We start from the raw sequence: 15,194 nt of genomic DNA on the forward strand, positions 1-15,194 counted from the left end.
GTACATGTTGGGTCACTAGTATAGCGCTCACCTCTGGTCCTAGGGTCCCTGCTTCAACTCCAGGACGTATGTATTTGTAATAGACAACATCATGTTCATGGGTGGTTTCCTTTCATTTTCTTTTATAATGATTAATTATCTGCTTGCTTTAGAACGTGGGACGTTAAGCTCCATTTCATTTCAGTTATAACCAAAGAAGTAACTGGTTTCTGTGTATCAAATGAGAAATCCTGTTGATACTGGGAATGGGCATCGTACACATGAGATTCCTTAGGAACTTCACTGATGCTGGATTCCTTGATGTCATATAACAATAACTACACTCAAAGAGAACTAACAAAGGTAGTAAAACATCCCTCGTGATCACAAATAACATAAATGCTCAAAATTTGCAACTTGTAAAGAAGCACAAGGCATGAGTTCAAATGCTGCATATTTCATTAATAAAGAAAGAGAAGGAGAACGGTGAGTTGTATGGGATAAATGGAAATGTGCAGTGATTCTGGACGAAGCATGGGTTTATCTGTTGAGATATAATAATAGAAAAAAATAGGGTCATCTTCTACAGCCCCCATGATCTCCGACTAAGTACGAGAGTGTGCTTAAAATCCAGACGGTTTCATGGTTGTTGGTGGTCTGCTACAATGGAAGACTCCCTGTGCGGAAAGTGGGACAAGAAAGCCAAAATCAGTGTAAGCTATTACTAGAAGATACATTTTGGAACAACTTTACCGCTTTGACATACCATGACAAAGTGTCCTGTCACATGACAAAAATCAGCGTTAGCGTACATGGATCAGACAGCACAGGAATTCTTGTGAGATCTCATGATTCCTCAATCATGAAGTGTTGTGAGTTTCTGTAGTTACGACGAGATTTGGGTCTATTTGGAGTCAGAATCGCAGAAACTTTAAGCAGGGGTGCCCACAAGGGGGGCTATGACGCAAACTGCGTCATTGAAATATTTGGGGGGGTTAAAATCTATATAAATATGTTTGATGAGGGGGGGTAAAATTACTCGAAAAGAAGATTTTTTTCATGGAAGAACACCTACGGATAGACAATTGGGGGGGTGCGTCATAGACATAAGGGGGGGTGGGCACCACTGCTTTAAGCAATATATTTCTCTTATGAGGGATTGTCAAAGTTTAATCGACTTATAAAACATTTCCTTGCTGAGCCCAAATAGTGTTTTGTTAGTTTTCTTAATTGTTATATTTATATAGCAGGGACACGTTAACCCATTCCATCACTGATACGTACAGCCTACCAAGTGTGATACTCTCATATTCACCATAGGCATGAATTTATGGTTGCGGGCCAATGGTGAGCCGACAGTGGTCCGATATATTAGGTAGACATTTACTCATGCTGTTATTTATGAATTAATGCACTGGTTATCTGACTCTTCTACACCATAGTTAGTCCTATGAGGAATAATATTTCAACTTAAGGGGAAATACATTTACATTCGACTATTGTAATTTTAAAAATTGTTAAGCACATTTAGTTATTTAGTTGTCGTTTATGCACTGATTTTAATTCTGAATAAATTGTTGTTTGGTGTTAATATGCGCAGAAGCATATTTTAAATTATTAATATCTTTATGTTGCAGGTCGTGGAAAGTTGAAAAAACTTATTTTGCCCATTTTGCTGGGACTGAAAATGAAAATGGTTGTCCTCATCCCAATTGTTTTAGGCACCATTGCAGTGCTTGGTTTTAAGGCTTTAGTGGCATCCACCATTTCTTTGGTGCTCTCCATCCTCGTTGGGCTGAAGTCATTGGTCGGCAGCAGTGATCACGTCAGTAAACCAGCACATTACAGCTACGGACACGATGATTGGTCAAGAAATTCTTATGCGTACGAGTACCCAGTGGCTAATAATATGCCATATAGAGGGTACTACTACAACGCGCCAAGCTCATTCCGGGATAAATAATACAGGTAAAATGTGTGAATGCTGCTCATTGTAGCTACGTAACTTACATAAAAATTAAGTCTGACCAAATAAAGCCTCAATAAGTCGCTTGATTTTCATACAGCATCAATGTTTAAGTTTACATTTAAATTCATTTTTGTAGATTTTCTGAAAAAGCTACGCATGAGCTTTTACACGCTTCGATATTTTATTCAGTTTAAGAAGATCCATCAATTAACCCCTTGCGTACCACTGACATCCATATGTGGATGTCATGAAATACTACGTTGCAAAATCCATGGGGATGTCATGAAAACGTATCCTTTATTAAGGGTTGTATTAATACTGAAGATTACGAAATTTTATTCCTTAGCTGACAGGAAAAAAGTTTTGTTTCAGTAGATGGCAAACCTAGGGAAGCCATGTGTTTAATTTGACGATAAGCAAGTGGCAACACATGAGTTCAATTATGACACATGCGTGTTTCTTTTGACGATAAACAATTTCCAATTTGGATATCGTATTCCGAGATCGAAAAAAAAATAAACTTTTTGCCTTTGATTTCCGGTTAGTGTTGCCAACCTGAAGCAGCATCAAATACCTTCGAAACATCAGAATTTCCTTTTCTCAGTCCAAATGTTCCACAATGCAAATAATTTTTATAAGTAATGTAAATGCTATCCTCGCGCTTGCACAATAACTATGATCTATATAATGGTCCATACAGTCTTTTAAGAGTAAATGCAAACGTAGTATTATAGCACGCACATAGCAAAATAATACCTGGAACGCAAAAGGTTAATATATATAATGTCAGTGCTTTTCTATTCGTTAAATGCTTCTAATAATGCAGAATTAATACTAATCTGTGTTACTGTTTCACCAATATATCATTGACTTCATCAGAGACCTTATATGGACAAAATGTCTCTAACAGATTAGTAATCTAACAAGGGAGGGTCACAAAGTGGCTCCGCTGAGATCCGAACGAGACAATTCTGTTTGCATTCGATATGTTATAACTAGACGAATTTCAAAGTTATACGTGCCACCGGGCGGGATATCGTGTTACAACATATTTTGTAATGTAAAAGCTCCAAAGCTGGCAGAATAGTTTGAACCGGGTCATTTGTTCGGAAACGGTTGGGTAAATGGAAATCTCGGTGAACACCTATCACATCATTTTCAAGTATATATTTTTTGGGATAATAAAGTTTGTCCCAGGGTCCCAGGCGGGGTCCTACTCAAAAGTTTCAAATGGCAATGGGGTCTAAGTAGCACATCGTTTGAAAGCTGTTGTAAAGTGAAAGAGAATGCAGCAAGTCTCGACTCTCTAGACAACTCTGTGCAAATTGGCGGCGGGTCAAAATGTAAACAAAAATTTAATTGAAAAGTCCATGGCCAGTCCCATAAATCGGAAACGGTGGAACAAATGTGAAAACACGAAAGGACGTGTGACATTATTTTCGAAGTTAAAACGTCTTGTCCCAGGCCCTCACAGGGTCCCAGGTGGGGTCCAATTTAAAATGTTCAAATGGCAAGGGGGATTAAGCAGCACATCGTTTGAAAACTGTTGTTAAATAAAGAAGATGGTAGCATACTCGACTCTCTACGATAATCCTGTGCAAAATGGAGACGGGTCAAAGTGTAAGCACAAATTTAATTGAAAAGTATTCCAATATGAATCTAAGAGGGCCGCTTAAAACCTATGTTATTCATAACAGTACAAATCGAAATCTATTTTTCTCTATTATGTATTTAGAAACAATAGGAAGTGTAAAGAACGATTGAATTTCGATTCATTTCAACTATTATATCATTCCGTAACAACACACATGTTGTGTTCCTATTTGAATATAACGAATATGAGATGAACACGTAGCTCTGACTTCCTATTCATACTGTTAAATAAAAGTTGAATACCTTCGGGACTTTAATAATTTTATTATACGTAGTTCATACACAAAGGATTTGTTGCACCAGTCAGGTTGGGGGCTCTATTGTAACGTGTTCGTGATGGTTACATTTGTATGTCATTCGTTGGTTTGATCACAATATTTCAAGCAATACCAAATATACAAAAAAAAAAAAAAAAAAAAAGTTCATTTACAAGATTGGTGAGCAGTACCAAACCAAGTGTAAATCATTTAAATCACTTCAGCACATCAAGCTCTGTCAAACTTTCTTGGTTTAGTCACAAAATTCCAAGAAATAGTATGTTTATATACAAACTCATATTTCACACTGGCAGCCATACAGTGGATTACAAATTATATATCTTTGATATTTTGTTAATATCTACTATTAATCATAAACGTAAAAACTAAATTTCGCTTCTCCAACTCCGGTGGTTTGAGCTAGACAAGCGTTCGATACATAATGTGGCATAGGGACCTCAAGATGTCGCGTTTTTGAACACTTCATGATCAACTGAACATAATCAACCTACTGTCAAATTTGGGTTTCCTAGATCCAACAGTTTGTTATGCCTATCCTTTCGACATAGGTTTTAAGCAGCCATCTTGGATTCAAGGTGGCCATAGGCTTTTCAATTAAGCTTTTGTTTACATTTTGACCCGCCGCCATTTTGCACAGGGTTGTCATAGAGAGTTGAGATTTGCTCCATTTTCTTTCATTTTACATTTTTCTTCCATTTTCCATTTTCTTTCAAGCGATGTGCTACTTAACCCACTTGCCATTTGAAAATTTTCGAGTTGGACACCATGTGGGACCCTGGGGCTAACTTTTTAACCCCAAAAAGTGTGCCCTTGAAAATGATGGGATACGTGTTCGCCGAGCTTTCCATTTACCCAACCGTTTACGAACAAATGACTCGGTTCAAAATATTCTATCATTTAATAGGTTTTACATTACAAAATATGTTCTAACTTACGATATCCCGCTCGGTGGCACGTATAACTTTGGAATTCGTCTAATTATAACATATCAAATGCGAACACAATTGTCTCGTTCTGAACTCAGCAGAGCCACTTACTGACCCTCCCTTGTAAGGTTTTTCCTTTGGTCAGATTTTCATTTTTTATTTAAATTGCCAGTGTTTTCAACTGAAAAGTAAGAAAATTACAAGAAATGAAATATTTACCCACATAAAATTTGTTAGGATTGAATGTGTTAAGATTGGGTATTGTTAAAAGTATCCAGTGTGTAGGTGTGTATGTGTGTTTTAAGGAAATAATCGGACAAGATGTCCAGAAATTGTAAGAACAAATGAAGAGCGTTATTATATAATATAAGTAGTGTGTAATTCTATTGATGTTGGAATGAAGCCGTAAGTGACAGAGGTTGGACAGTCAAGATGGCATCCTACTAGCTAAGTATAAGAGAGCTTTGCTTCCTTAAAAAAAAAGAAAAAAACTACAATTTTAGTTTTAATCAATTTTTTTTAGACCAATTATAGTTTGATACAATTAGAATAATATTTAGTATACTTTAATTATGTTTGCCGCCGCTTGTTCTCCTCCAATACAAGTTTAATAGTGCAAAACAAGCCTACTTATAACCGGCCATTCGTCCATATTGGATGGGCCAATTTGTAAAATCAATTTTACAATAATAACAATTTATAGCGATATAGTCGACTTGGCTTATAATAATCATTATTCTTCGCAAGAGGGCAGACTGGGGTTGTTGCTATGTTTACAAGGAGCAAGGGCCAAGTGTGACAATTGATATTTTAGGTGGATGAGACGAGAGCGACTATCGATATTTAGGATGACGAGCCAAGTGTTGTTAAAATATTGGAATAGTTTTTAGGGCATGATGTTGTCCACCAGAAAGCTTACTTAGTCGGCGATCGATTCAGCAACCCCAAGCACCAGAGATAAACACTCTACCACCGAGTCACAGTGCCCCCCACGAAGCTAAATGTGATTCTGGAAGAGCCCTACTAATTATTTTGATCTTTATTGTGCTCCTCCAGCGAATTCTTCTGTAACTCCCTTCATTCAACCAATACTCACAGTTGCGTTTGTAAATAATGATATATTAATATAATTTCTCTCCCATTTTGAGGTAATATTCCATACAAATAGGATATAATAGTATGACGTTCTATTTAATTTTTACATTACCTCATATTAAAAGAAGGTTAATCAAACAAGAATGACTGGGCGAACTGAAATATCGTCATTCCAGTCATAGAAAGTTGACAAAATCGCTATTGATTAAAGAAACAGCAGTATCTGCGAGTGTCCGATGTCATGGAAAAGTCAACCTACTTTTTCAAAGTGAGACTAATGGTTTATAGATCCTATAAAGTGAACGACATTTGTACAGTAATTTAAACAGCGTGTAGTTCCTTGATATATTAAGGAAATATTTCATTTAAGTTCGTTTATTTATACTTTAAGTTTGTTTCGTAACATATTTTAAGTGGACATTGGATTTGCCATTTGCATAATATTCTTAATTTACATTGCGTTTTAGAGATTACAGTCCTTTGCCATTGTACAATATATTTTTATAACTATAAAATGAAATAACCTACTGATTGCTAATAAAACTCCAACTGATCAAAACTGTATATATGCATGTGTGTGTGTGTGTCTGATATATATATAGCTTTGATCAGTTGGAGTTTTACTAGCAATCTGGAATTTTCCAAAGCTACAATGAATAGTTTACAAACCTAGTGACATATGACAATTCTATAGGGTACACAACAATTTAAATTACCTTTTTTACATTTACAAACGAACTGGATACCAAAATTCTGTATCGTTTTGCCATAGTTTAAAAAAGTAATAAGGATAGGATAATACAATTAATTTTAGAATTTAAGAATTAGAAATCTTACAAGCTTTTTTCATATTGGTGTTTTGAGAAAGATGTTTGTGGGTACTCTTCCCTTGCAGATTGTATTGTGCGGGAATGGGTGCATGCATTTACGGGGCTGAAGGGGTCAACTGACAATCTGTCAAGGTTGGGAAGACTAATTTATGCATCCACCTGAGAAAACATTGCTTCTATTGAGGTTCTGTCATGGAGAACAGATGGCTAACCATTCGTTATATCTGTAACTTAATAGGATACTATCAGAGCACCATGGGAAAATTTTTAACACATTAGTTGAAGTTGCCAAGGTAAGTTCACAATGGGTTTCTCGACAACTGGATGAAAAGAAGGCTTTTGACAGAGATGTTTTTCCTCGTCCTTTCAGCTCCCATTCTCCAATTTAACTTATCAAAACTGAAGGATTCATTTGAAGATGTTTCAATTCGAGAAATGTCACCAGAACTGACGTTTTCTGTTTCTAAAACATACTTCTTAGAGACTTTCGATAGTGAGATGCAGATATTACAATAGTATGTAGAAGTGGATGGCTAATGTGTTGAGAACTGACAGAAATAGCTCGAAAACTTAGTACTGTGAGAGTTATAGAGAAATAGCACGTAATTTTGGTACGCAACTCGTACGTACTCTTCTCATGCAGATAGCAAAAGACGATACTGATTATACAACTCAATTTTGACACAGGCCTGTCATCTCAGCATGACTATCACTTTAGCGTGATATTTCAACACCGAAGGTCAAGTGTTGAGGTTGATACAGATCAGTATTGACCGAGAGAATGTAAAAAAAAAAAAAAAAAAAAAAAAAAAAAAAAAAAAAAAAAAAAAAAAAAAAAAAAAAACGGTGATTTAATGGAGGGACGCGAAAGGAGAAACAATACCACAGTGTTCTTTCAATACAAAGTGCCTATCCTATGTTGCTAGTAGCCGAACGTAGAACGAAAGTCATTAAGGTACTATTGTTGATAACTCTATTATTCGTCAGAGAATAGTAAAACCTTCCATTTCCTTAGAACAATGACTTCGCAAATGTACACAACCGAATCAAATAGATACAGTTACACTACAATTTTTGGTGTGTCTACATTTTTTCGTGTGTATTGCCTTGGAGGGAAGTCATAAATATCTAAGTAACTGACATTGAGAATTTGCATTGGTTGTTATTTTTAGCTGTGAGTAAACCTTTACTCGCTATATTTGACATTTATACATAGTAACGAAAAATGTGTTACATAAATACTTTTGTAACTGTATGAATTTTCTGATAAAATTTGCATTAGCAGACGTGCTTCCATTTGTTTCTGATGTTCTTACTCCTGTTCTTCGTATATACCAACCCATAGAGAATGTCTGTCAGGTACTTGACTTAACCGCCACCATTTTAACAATTTACTCTAAAATTCAATGAAGTTGAAGTAGCACCAATCAAATATCAAAATGTTACATAACTAGAATTAGAATACGTTGTATTGAATTAGCATAGCTATTTTTATTACTATAAAGAAACCCCTTGATTATATGAAAAAAGGATACGATATATGTATTTTTAAATTGTTATTGTTCCCTGCAACAACACTTCAAGTTAAATTTGACCTAATCCTTCATATTTTCTTCACAACAATTTTGTTTGAACTTACCTTTACACCAGTGGCGTATTTAGGATTTTGTTTCGGAACGCTACGCAAAACACGTGAATAAGCGCTTATATTTTTCCTTTTAAGTGCCGACAAATTTTAATCAAGTTGTGAGTATAACAATTTTTTTTGGGAGCTTCAGCTCCATAACCCTCCCCTAAATACGCTATACGCTATACGCTATACGCTATACGCTATGAATACGCTGACTTTGCAACTGCCATATTCTTTGAAGTCAGAGTATAGATATTGCAGCAAGATTGAACCCATACGCAGATGAAATTATTGGAGATTATCAATGCGGATTTAGACGAAATCGATCAACTAGCGACCAAATATTTACCATTCGCCAAATACTCGAAAAAAGGCGGGAATACAATACCCCGGTACATAAAGGCGTACGACTCGGTTAGGAGAGAAACATTATACAACGTTCTTACAGAACTTGGAATACCGAGAAAGCTCGTTACATTAATTAAGATATGTTTAAATGAATCCCAAAGTAAAGTCCGGGTAGGAAAATTTTTGTCCACGGGCTTTCACGTCGAAAATGGGCCTGAAACAAGGAGATGCGTTGTCGCCATTATTATTTAACTTTGTGCTGGAATACGCTATAAGGAAAATCAAAGATAGCAACCAGGGTCTACAGTTGAACGGTATTCACCAGGTTATGGCATATGCTGATGATGTAAATTTAAAAGGGATGATAGGAGAACAATAAAAAGAAATGCAGAGATCTTATCAAACGCTTGCAGGGACATGGGTTTAGAAGTAAATGCAGAGAAAACTAAATACATGGAAGTGCGTCGGGACCGGAATATGGCAAATTATTGATGTGTTAAAATATTAAATAATATTTTTGATAAAGTGGATAGTTTCAAATATCTAGGATCAATATTAACTGAGGAAAATCATATTCACGAAGAAATTAAATGTCGACTAAAAGCTGGGAATTCGTGTTACTATTCGGTTCAAATCTCTTGTCGTCGCGAATTCTGTCGAGGAATCTCAAGCTTAAAATATACAAAACGATAATTATGCCTGTTGTTCTGTATGGCTGCGAAACATGGTCGCTTACTCAGAGGGAAGAACATAGACTGAAAGTATTTGAGAACAAGATCCTGAGACGAATTTTCGGACCCAAGAGGAACGGGAATGGGGAATGGCGGAAACTTCATAACGAGGAACTACATAATTTACATGGTTTACCCAACATTGTTAGGGTCGTCAAGTCTAGGAGGCTTAGGTGGGCAGGTCATGTAGCTAGAATGGAAGAAAGTAGAAACGCTTTCAAAGTCTTGACTGGAAGACCAATCGGAAAACGACCATTAGGAAGACCTAGGCACAGATGGGAAGACAATGGGTGATATCAATAAAAATAAGTAACTACTCCTGAGAAGTCCTGCTCGAGAATCAGAGTAACTACACCTGGAGTAATCTCCTCCCTCAATTTTGTATCAATAAAACAAGCCACTACTCAGGTCTAGTCTGCTCCAGATTTATGAACGTTTTCTCGCGCTTCCTCTGCACGTAGCACTGAGTCGTATCAATAAAAGAAGTAGTTATTCATTTCTCCCTTCCGTCGCGTGGTCATTTCGTTGTTTTTAACTTATGGCGTAATATCCTAAACGCCATGGAAGGGACAAGTAGCAACGACAGTTTCAATTAAAATGCATTTGTGGATATTATAAAAGTTCCAGTGGTACTTTCAAAGTCACAGTTACCAGAAAGTAAACGAAGGAAAGCCGAAGCTTTGAAGGCAATTACAGTGAAATGCAACGAAATATCAAATACATCTACAAATGAGACACAAATCCAAAAGAGAATCTTTAATATCCGAGCGAGCATTAAGAAAAAAAAAACTAATTTGAAAAAGAAAACGGGAAATAAGAAAGTAATACTGAAACCACGGGAATGAACTTCTTGGAACTGATGGATGTTGATTGGAATCCAGCAATATCAAGATTAGCACGACAAGTGCATATCACGTGTTGTCCAAGGTCTTTGTAGATTGTTTGGCTTTAAGAACGAAATCAGACACTTGGTCCTTTTGTTTCCTTTTTTAAATAGTCCAGCCAGTCACGTCATAAAGCACATCCATCTGATTGCGTTTTCCACACCATACATGTCCCCTTTCACCTTGGCATAAAAAAATATACATTCTCATGTATACACCCTTCCTATCAGCGTTGAGTTGAGTTGATTTTGAGTTTAATGTCCTTTTCAGTAGCGAGGCTATATGAGACGGGACCCACTGAGTAACTTGGAATCCGAACCATATGAACTCCCGCCGGGAATCGAACGCGGGTCTCTCATGCCAAAGGCATGTACGCTATCCGCTTAGCCACGAAGGAGCTCTTCCTATTAGCGTATTCGTCTCCAAAATACTAGGTTTCTTTATTGCCACGTGTTTCTAGTCAAATGCTCCGATAGCACCCGGAAATGTATATTGTTCTTGCCACTATGCCTTTGCTGTTTGAATATTACACACACCTCCGGAAACAAGAAATTTTCAGATTTCGCAATAATCGCATCCATTACACTTGTAGTAGTCATAGACACAGTACTTTGAGCCACAACAGAATCCCCTGACATTCAATTCAGACCTGGAATCCCGGATCACTCACGTAAAGCAAGAAAACCCGCATCTTTTCGTCATTACGTAGTGCACCACCCCAAATTTCCGTTGATTCTCCTAAAAAATGTTGTGCTAACTACTTTACATTTTCTTTCATGAACCTATGTTTTTTGTAATCTCCATTTGCAACATTTCTATGCAATTTATAAGTTTTACTACATAGCAAAACAATCATATACTCTGCCATATTTCGCACGGAGTCACCTATTTAGCTTGCTCCACAAATTTGGAGAAGTTACTAGCATCACAGAAGAGTCTTGATTTTTATTGATATCAAACGCGGAGTAGTTATTCGGCTCGAGAATAGAGGTGTGGTTACTTCAAAAGGGCGGGGCTTCTCCGAGGTCAGCCGAGACGACTAGTGCTCAGTTCTCTTTTTATTGATACCAATGCGAGTAACTACTTCAAAATTGGGCGTAATGAGTAACTTCTCCGTTTTATTGATATCACCCAATATTAAGATGGATCTCGCAGAGATTGGAATACAAAGTATAAACTGGATCCAATTAGCTAAGGATAGAAGTCAGTGGAGAGCTTTTGTGAACGCGGCATTGAACCTCCGGGTTCCGTAGGCCATAGAGTTAGTTAGTTACTAATAATGGTAACAATTATTTTGTACTTTCGCTTTTTCCTCTCAGAGTTCACATTTGACATAGATTAAATGACCATTCGATACAGACCATTTGTAATTGGTATTTAAGTTAAGTTCATCTTTTACTCATTAATTTGACAAAAAAAAAAAAGAAAGAAAGAAAGAAAGAAAAAGAAAAAGAAAGAAAGAAAGAAAAAAAGAGCAAATAATAAAATATTTCAAATATGCTATAATTGGAAGTAATTTTCAAGATTGACATTTTCGTATCAACCTTGAATGTTACCTTCTGAGGGTTAAACATAGAAATTTTGTTACTAAATGTAGATTATCCTATAACTTTATCGATAGAGGTACTGGCGGTACTGCCGATGCGGATATTCATGAAAGGGCAAACATTTTGATTAACATTCTTGCAAGCACTGCTAATTATTCACTTAGATATCATTACAATTTTGCGACAACCGCTAGAGAAAAAAATGTTTTCGTTGAATTTCCTTTACTTTCATAATCCTTGTGATAAAAATGAAGTAATAACGTCAGTTTTGTATGAGTTAACTTCCCTCTAGGTAGCCTTTTATTCCCATTTCATCTTCATATTCTGAACAAACCTTGAGTTACAAGAAAACTAATAGTAATATTTTTCATTACTCAGAATAATGTTTTCAAATTATTTTAGAGATACAGCATCATCAACTTGGCTAGTTTCTTGACAGAAACTAGAGAATAGCTAGTTCCTTGGCTATTTAAGAGAATCACAAATAATTACTTTATTATTATTATTATTATTATTATCGTTTTATTAATTTTATGTTCTATAATGAGTTACGGATGCTGATGTAATATTTTTATATCCACATAGACTTTAATTTGGGATTTTTCTCTATTATGTGCAGGCTCCTTTTACTATTGTAACTAATTTTTCCTTAGCCTTACAACGATAATGTAATTATTGTTTAAAATAAAGAATTTATAAATTCTATTAATTCATAACTGCAAAGTGATAACCCCATCTGCTTGGACTTATTTATATTATCTTAAAACACATGTTAAGATTCATGATTTTTTTTTTTTTTTTGCACAACGTATGTTTGTGTTAATTGGGTAAGCCTATATATTGATGAAAGTTGTCTGTCCATATCTCATGTGCTAGGCTGACCATACTTCGATGAAACAGAAATAGGCTATTGGGAACACGAAAACGGGGCATTAATTTTTCTTTAATAATGTCGACAGGCAGCCACTTGCGATAAAACTTTTGTCGTGGCAAGGCGCATAGTAACATTGTATTACATACAGCTTCACTGTATAGATCTTTGGATATAAGACGCATATAAGTAAAAAAAGGAAAAAAAATAAATCTTTAAGTTTTACGTCCCACGATTATGCCGGTTAGGCTAAAGGAGACGGTGATGATAAGTAATGAATGAAATGGTGGAATGAAGAAAGTGGGGGGAAACGAGAGAACCCCGAGAAAACCCACGCACACGGTGTTTGTCCACCACAAAGCTCACTTGGCGGGGGCTGGGATCGAACTTGGAAACCCAAGCACCAGAGGTGAACGCTCTACCACTGAGCCACCGCGGCCCACACGCATGTAAGTATTACAAACACACATTTTTCATTTTCTCTGAATAAATCTCTGCAACCATTAACACTTGGTAATGTATAATAGAACATTATACAAACTATTTGTATCCCTGTTATTGATACAAAACATATAGATTAATGACTTTTGAATAATAATTTACTTTTGACCAATATTAAACATGGGACAAAATTCACTTTCTACTTTTCTATGAGAGTGACAGGACGCCGGAAAATAAGATCAAAACGGAATTGTCCCGTTCAAAATGGTATGTATGGTCAACCTACCACTTCCTGAACGTAATTAAGTGGGGCCACTGGCAATAGTACTGGAATAAAGCGGCAATTTTTTCTCCTTTAGATAAAAGGGCATGAAAACTAGAAATAAGGAAGGTTGAAGATAGAGGATAGATTGAGAAAACACGCATATAGCACTGATTGATAATAGATTCCTTGCACACGCAAACTAATATGCTACTGCTTTAGAGCCACTTACTTACAAGTATAATTGAATTATGTCTAATATTGTGAGATACGATAAAACTGTGTAATAGGAAACATATATTCAACAGAATCTTATCTCTAATGAAAACATTTTTTGTTTTATATTTGAAATTGCATTACACGACATCTATGTAGAACAGAGTAAAAACGTAATATCATACGGTTCCCTTAAAGATAAATTTCACTGTATTATATTTTGACATAGCAATGTTTCATGTGTTCTATATTAATATTACAATTTGTTGAGTTGAGTTGAGTTGATTTTAGTTTAGCGTCCCTTTCAGCAGCGAGGCTATATGAGACGTGGACCTACTGATTAACGTGGAATCCGAACCACATGAGCTCCGGCCGGGAAAATATTACAATTTGTATTTCAAATATTAGTTAGGGGGCTAGGTGGCTCAGTGGTTAAGCGCGTACTTCTACTGCGAGGGGTCCCTGGTTCGTTCCCCGGCCAAGTAAGTTGTGGTGGACACCATCGTGCTCACGGGGTACTCCTGTTTCCTCCCACTTTCTCATTCCACCAATTAATCCATCTTCATTCATTTGCATTAATCATCGTCTCCCTCAGCCTAACAGGCATAATCATGGGACCTTAAACTCAAATATTTTATTTTCATTTTTTTAATTTCAGTTAGAAGTTAAACATAAGATAACCAACTAATATCTAAAAGAGAATTCTAACAATATTGTTTTTCTTTCTTTGCAGATATTCACCGTGTCTAGTGGTTTAGGCCAAAACGTTTTTTCTTACAAGGTACCACTGAAGAGTTGAAATGTAGACGAAGAAACACTAAACAATAATAATATTTATTGACTCATTCATATGTAAATATTCTCATAGACGTTTCATCAAATATCGTTAATTTTATATTGTAAATATATGTTTATAATTTAAATAAAAAAATTCTACTAGTTACATTATTCAGTTTTCTCCCTTTTCTTCGAAATCCTGAACTTTGTGGATAGGAAGTAATACAACTATTTTGTTCTCATTATTAAAAATGTGTTCAAGCTATGATTAATAAATTACAACATATTATCTCTTTACTACAAATTCATATTAAGAATGACAAATTTAAATTACTAAAATTGAGAAATTAATATAAGAAATCAAGTTTATTTACATAACAAATCAAACTACTTTATTCACACAAAATTTTTCAAAGATGTTTACTTCAGAAATGCAAGTTCTTTTCCTTGTTTTCCAGTAACTATATTAATTGCTCGCTTGGTAGCAGCTATATTAATTACTTGTTTAGTCAGTGATGCCAATTCAGCCTATATTTGGCTAAATCTAGTCTATTTGGAGAGGTATTTAGCCATACAAATCTACAAAATGCTTATAGCCTTAAATATATAAGCCTGCCATATTTTTTCATGAGAATACGGGACACCTTTGATCTCCCCCCCCCCCCAAACTTACCAACACAATGCAATGAACTGTAACTGTGGTTTTGAACAACAGCATAATAGGTGAACGTTCCCTAAGCTTTTCTCTTTTTGTTCG

At 35.7% G+C, this 15,194-nt stretch overlaps 1 protein-coding gene across 1 annotated transcript in view; it reads left to right on the forward strand.

Moving 5' to 3' along the window:
* Positions 1–14,603, forward strand: part of LOC145667120 (uncharacterized) — a 36,734-nt gene extending 22,131 nt beyond the window's left edge. Inside the window, exons 2-3 of the mRNA XM_081734864.1 lie at positions 1,617–1,947; positions 14,394–14,603. Coding sequence (XP_081590990.1) covers positions 1,617–1,942 — 326 coding nt within the window. The 3' untranslated portion in view covers positions 1,943–1,947; positions 14,394–14,603. The remainder of the gene's footprint in view (positions 1–1,616; positions 1,948–14,393) is intronic.
* Positions 14,604–15,194: the final 591 nt, after the last annotated feature.

The sequence above is a fragment of the Thermobia domestica genome, chromosome 12 (assembly GCF_964235325.1).
Source record: "Thermobia domestica chromosome 12, izTheDome1.hap1.1, whole genome shotgun sequence".
NCBI lineage: Eukaryota > Metazoa > Arthropoda > Insecta > Zygentoma > Lepismatidae > Thermobia > Thermobia domestica.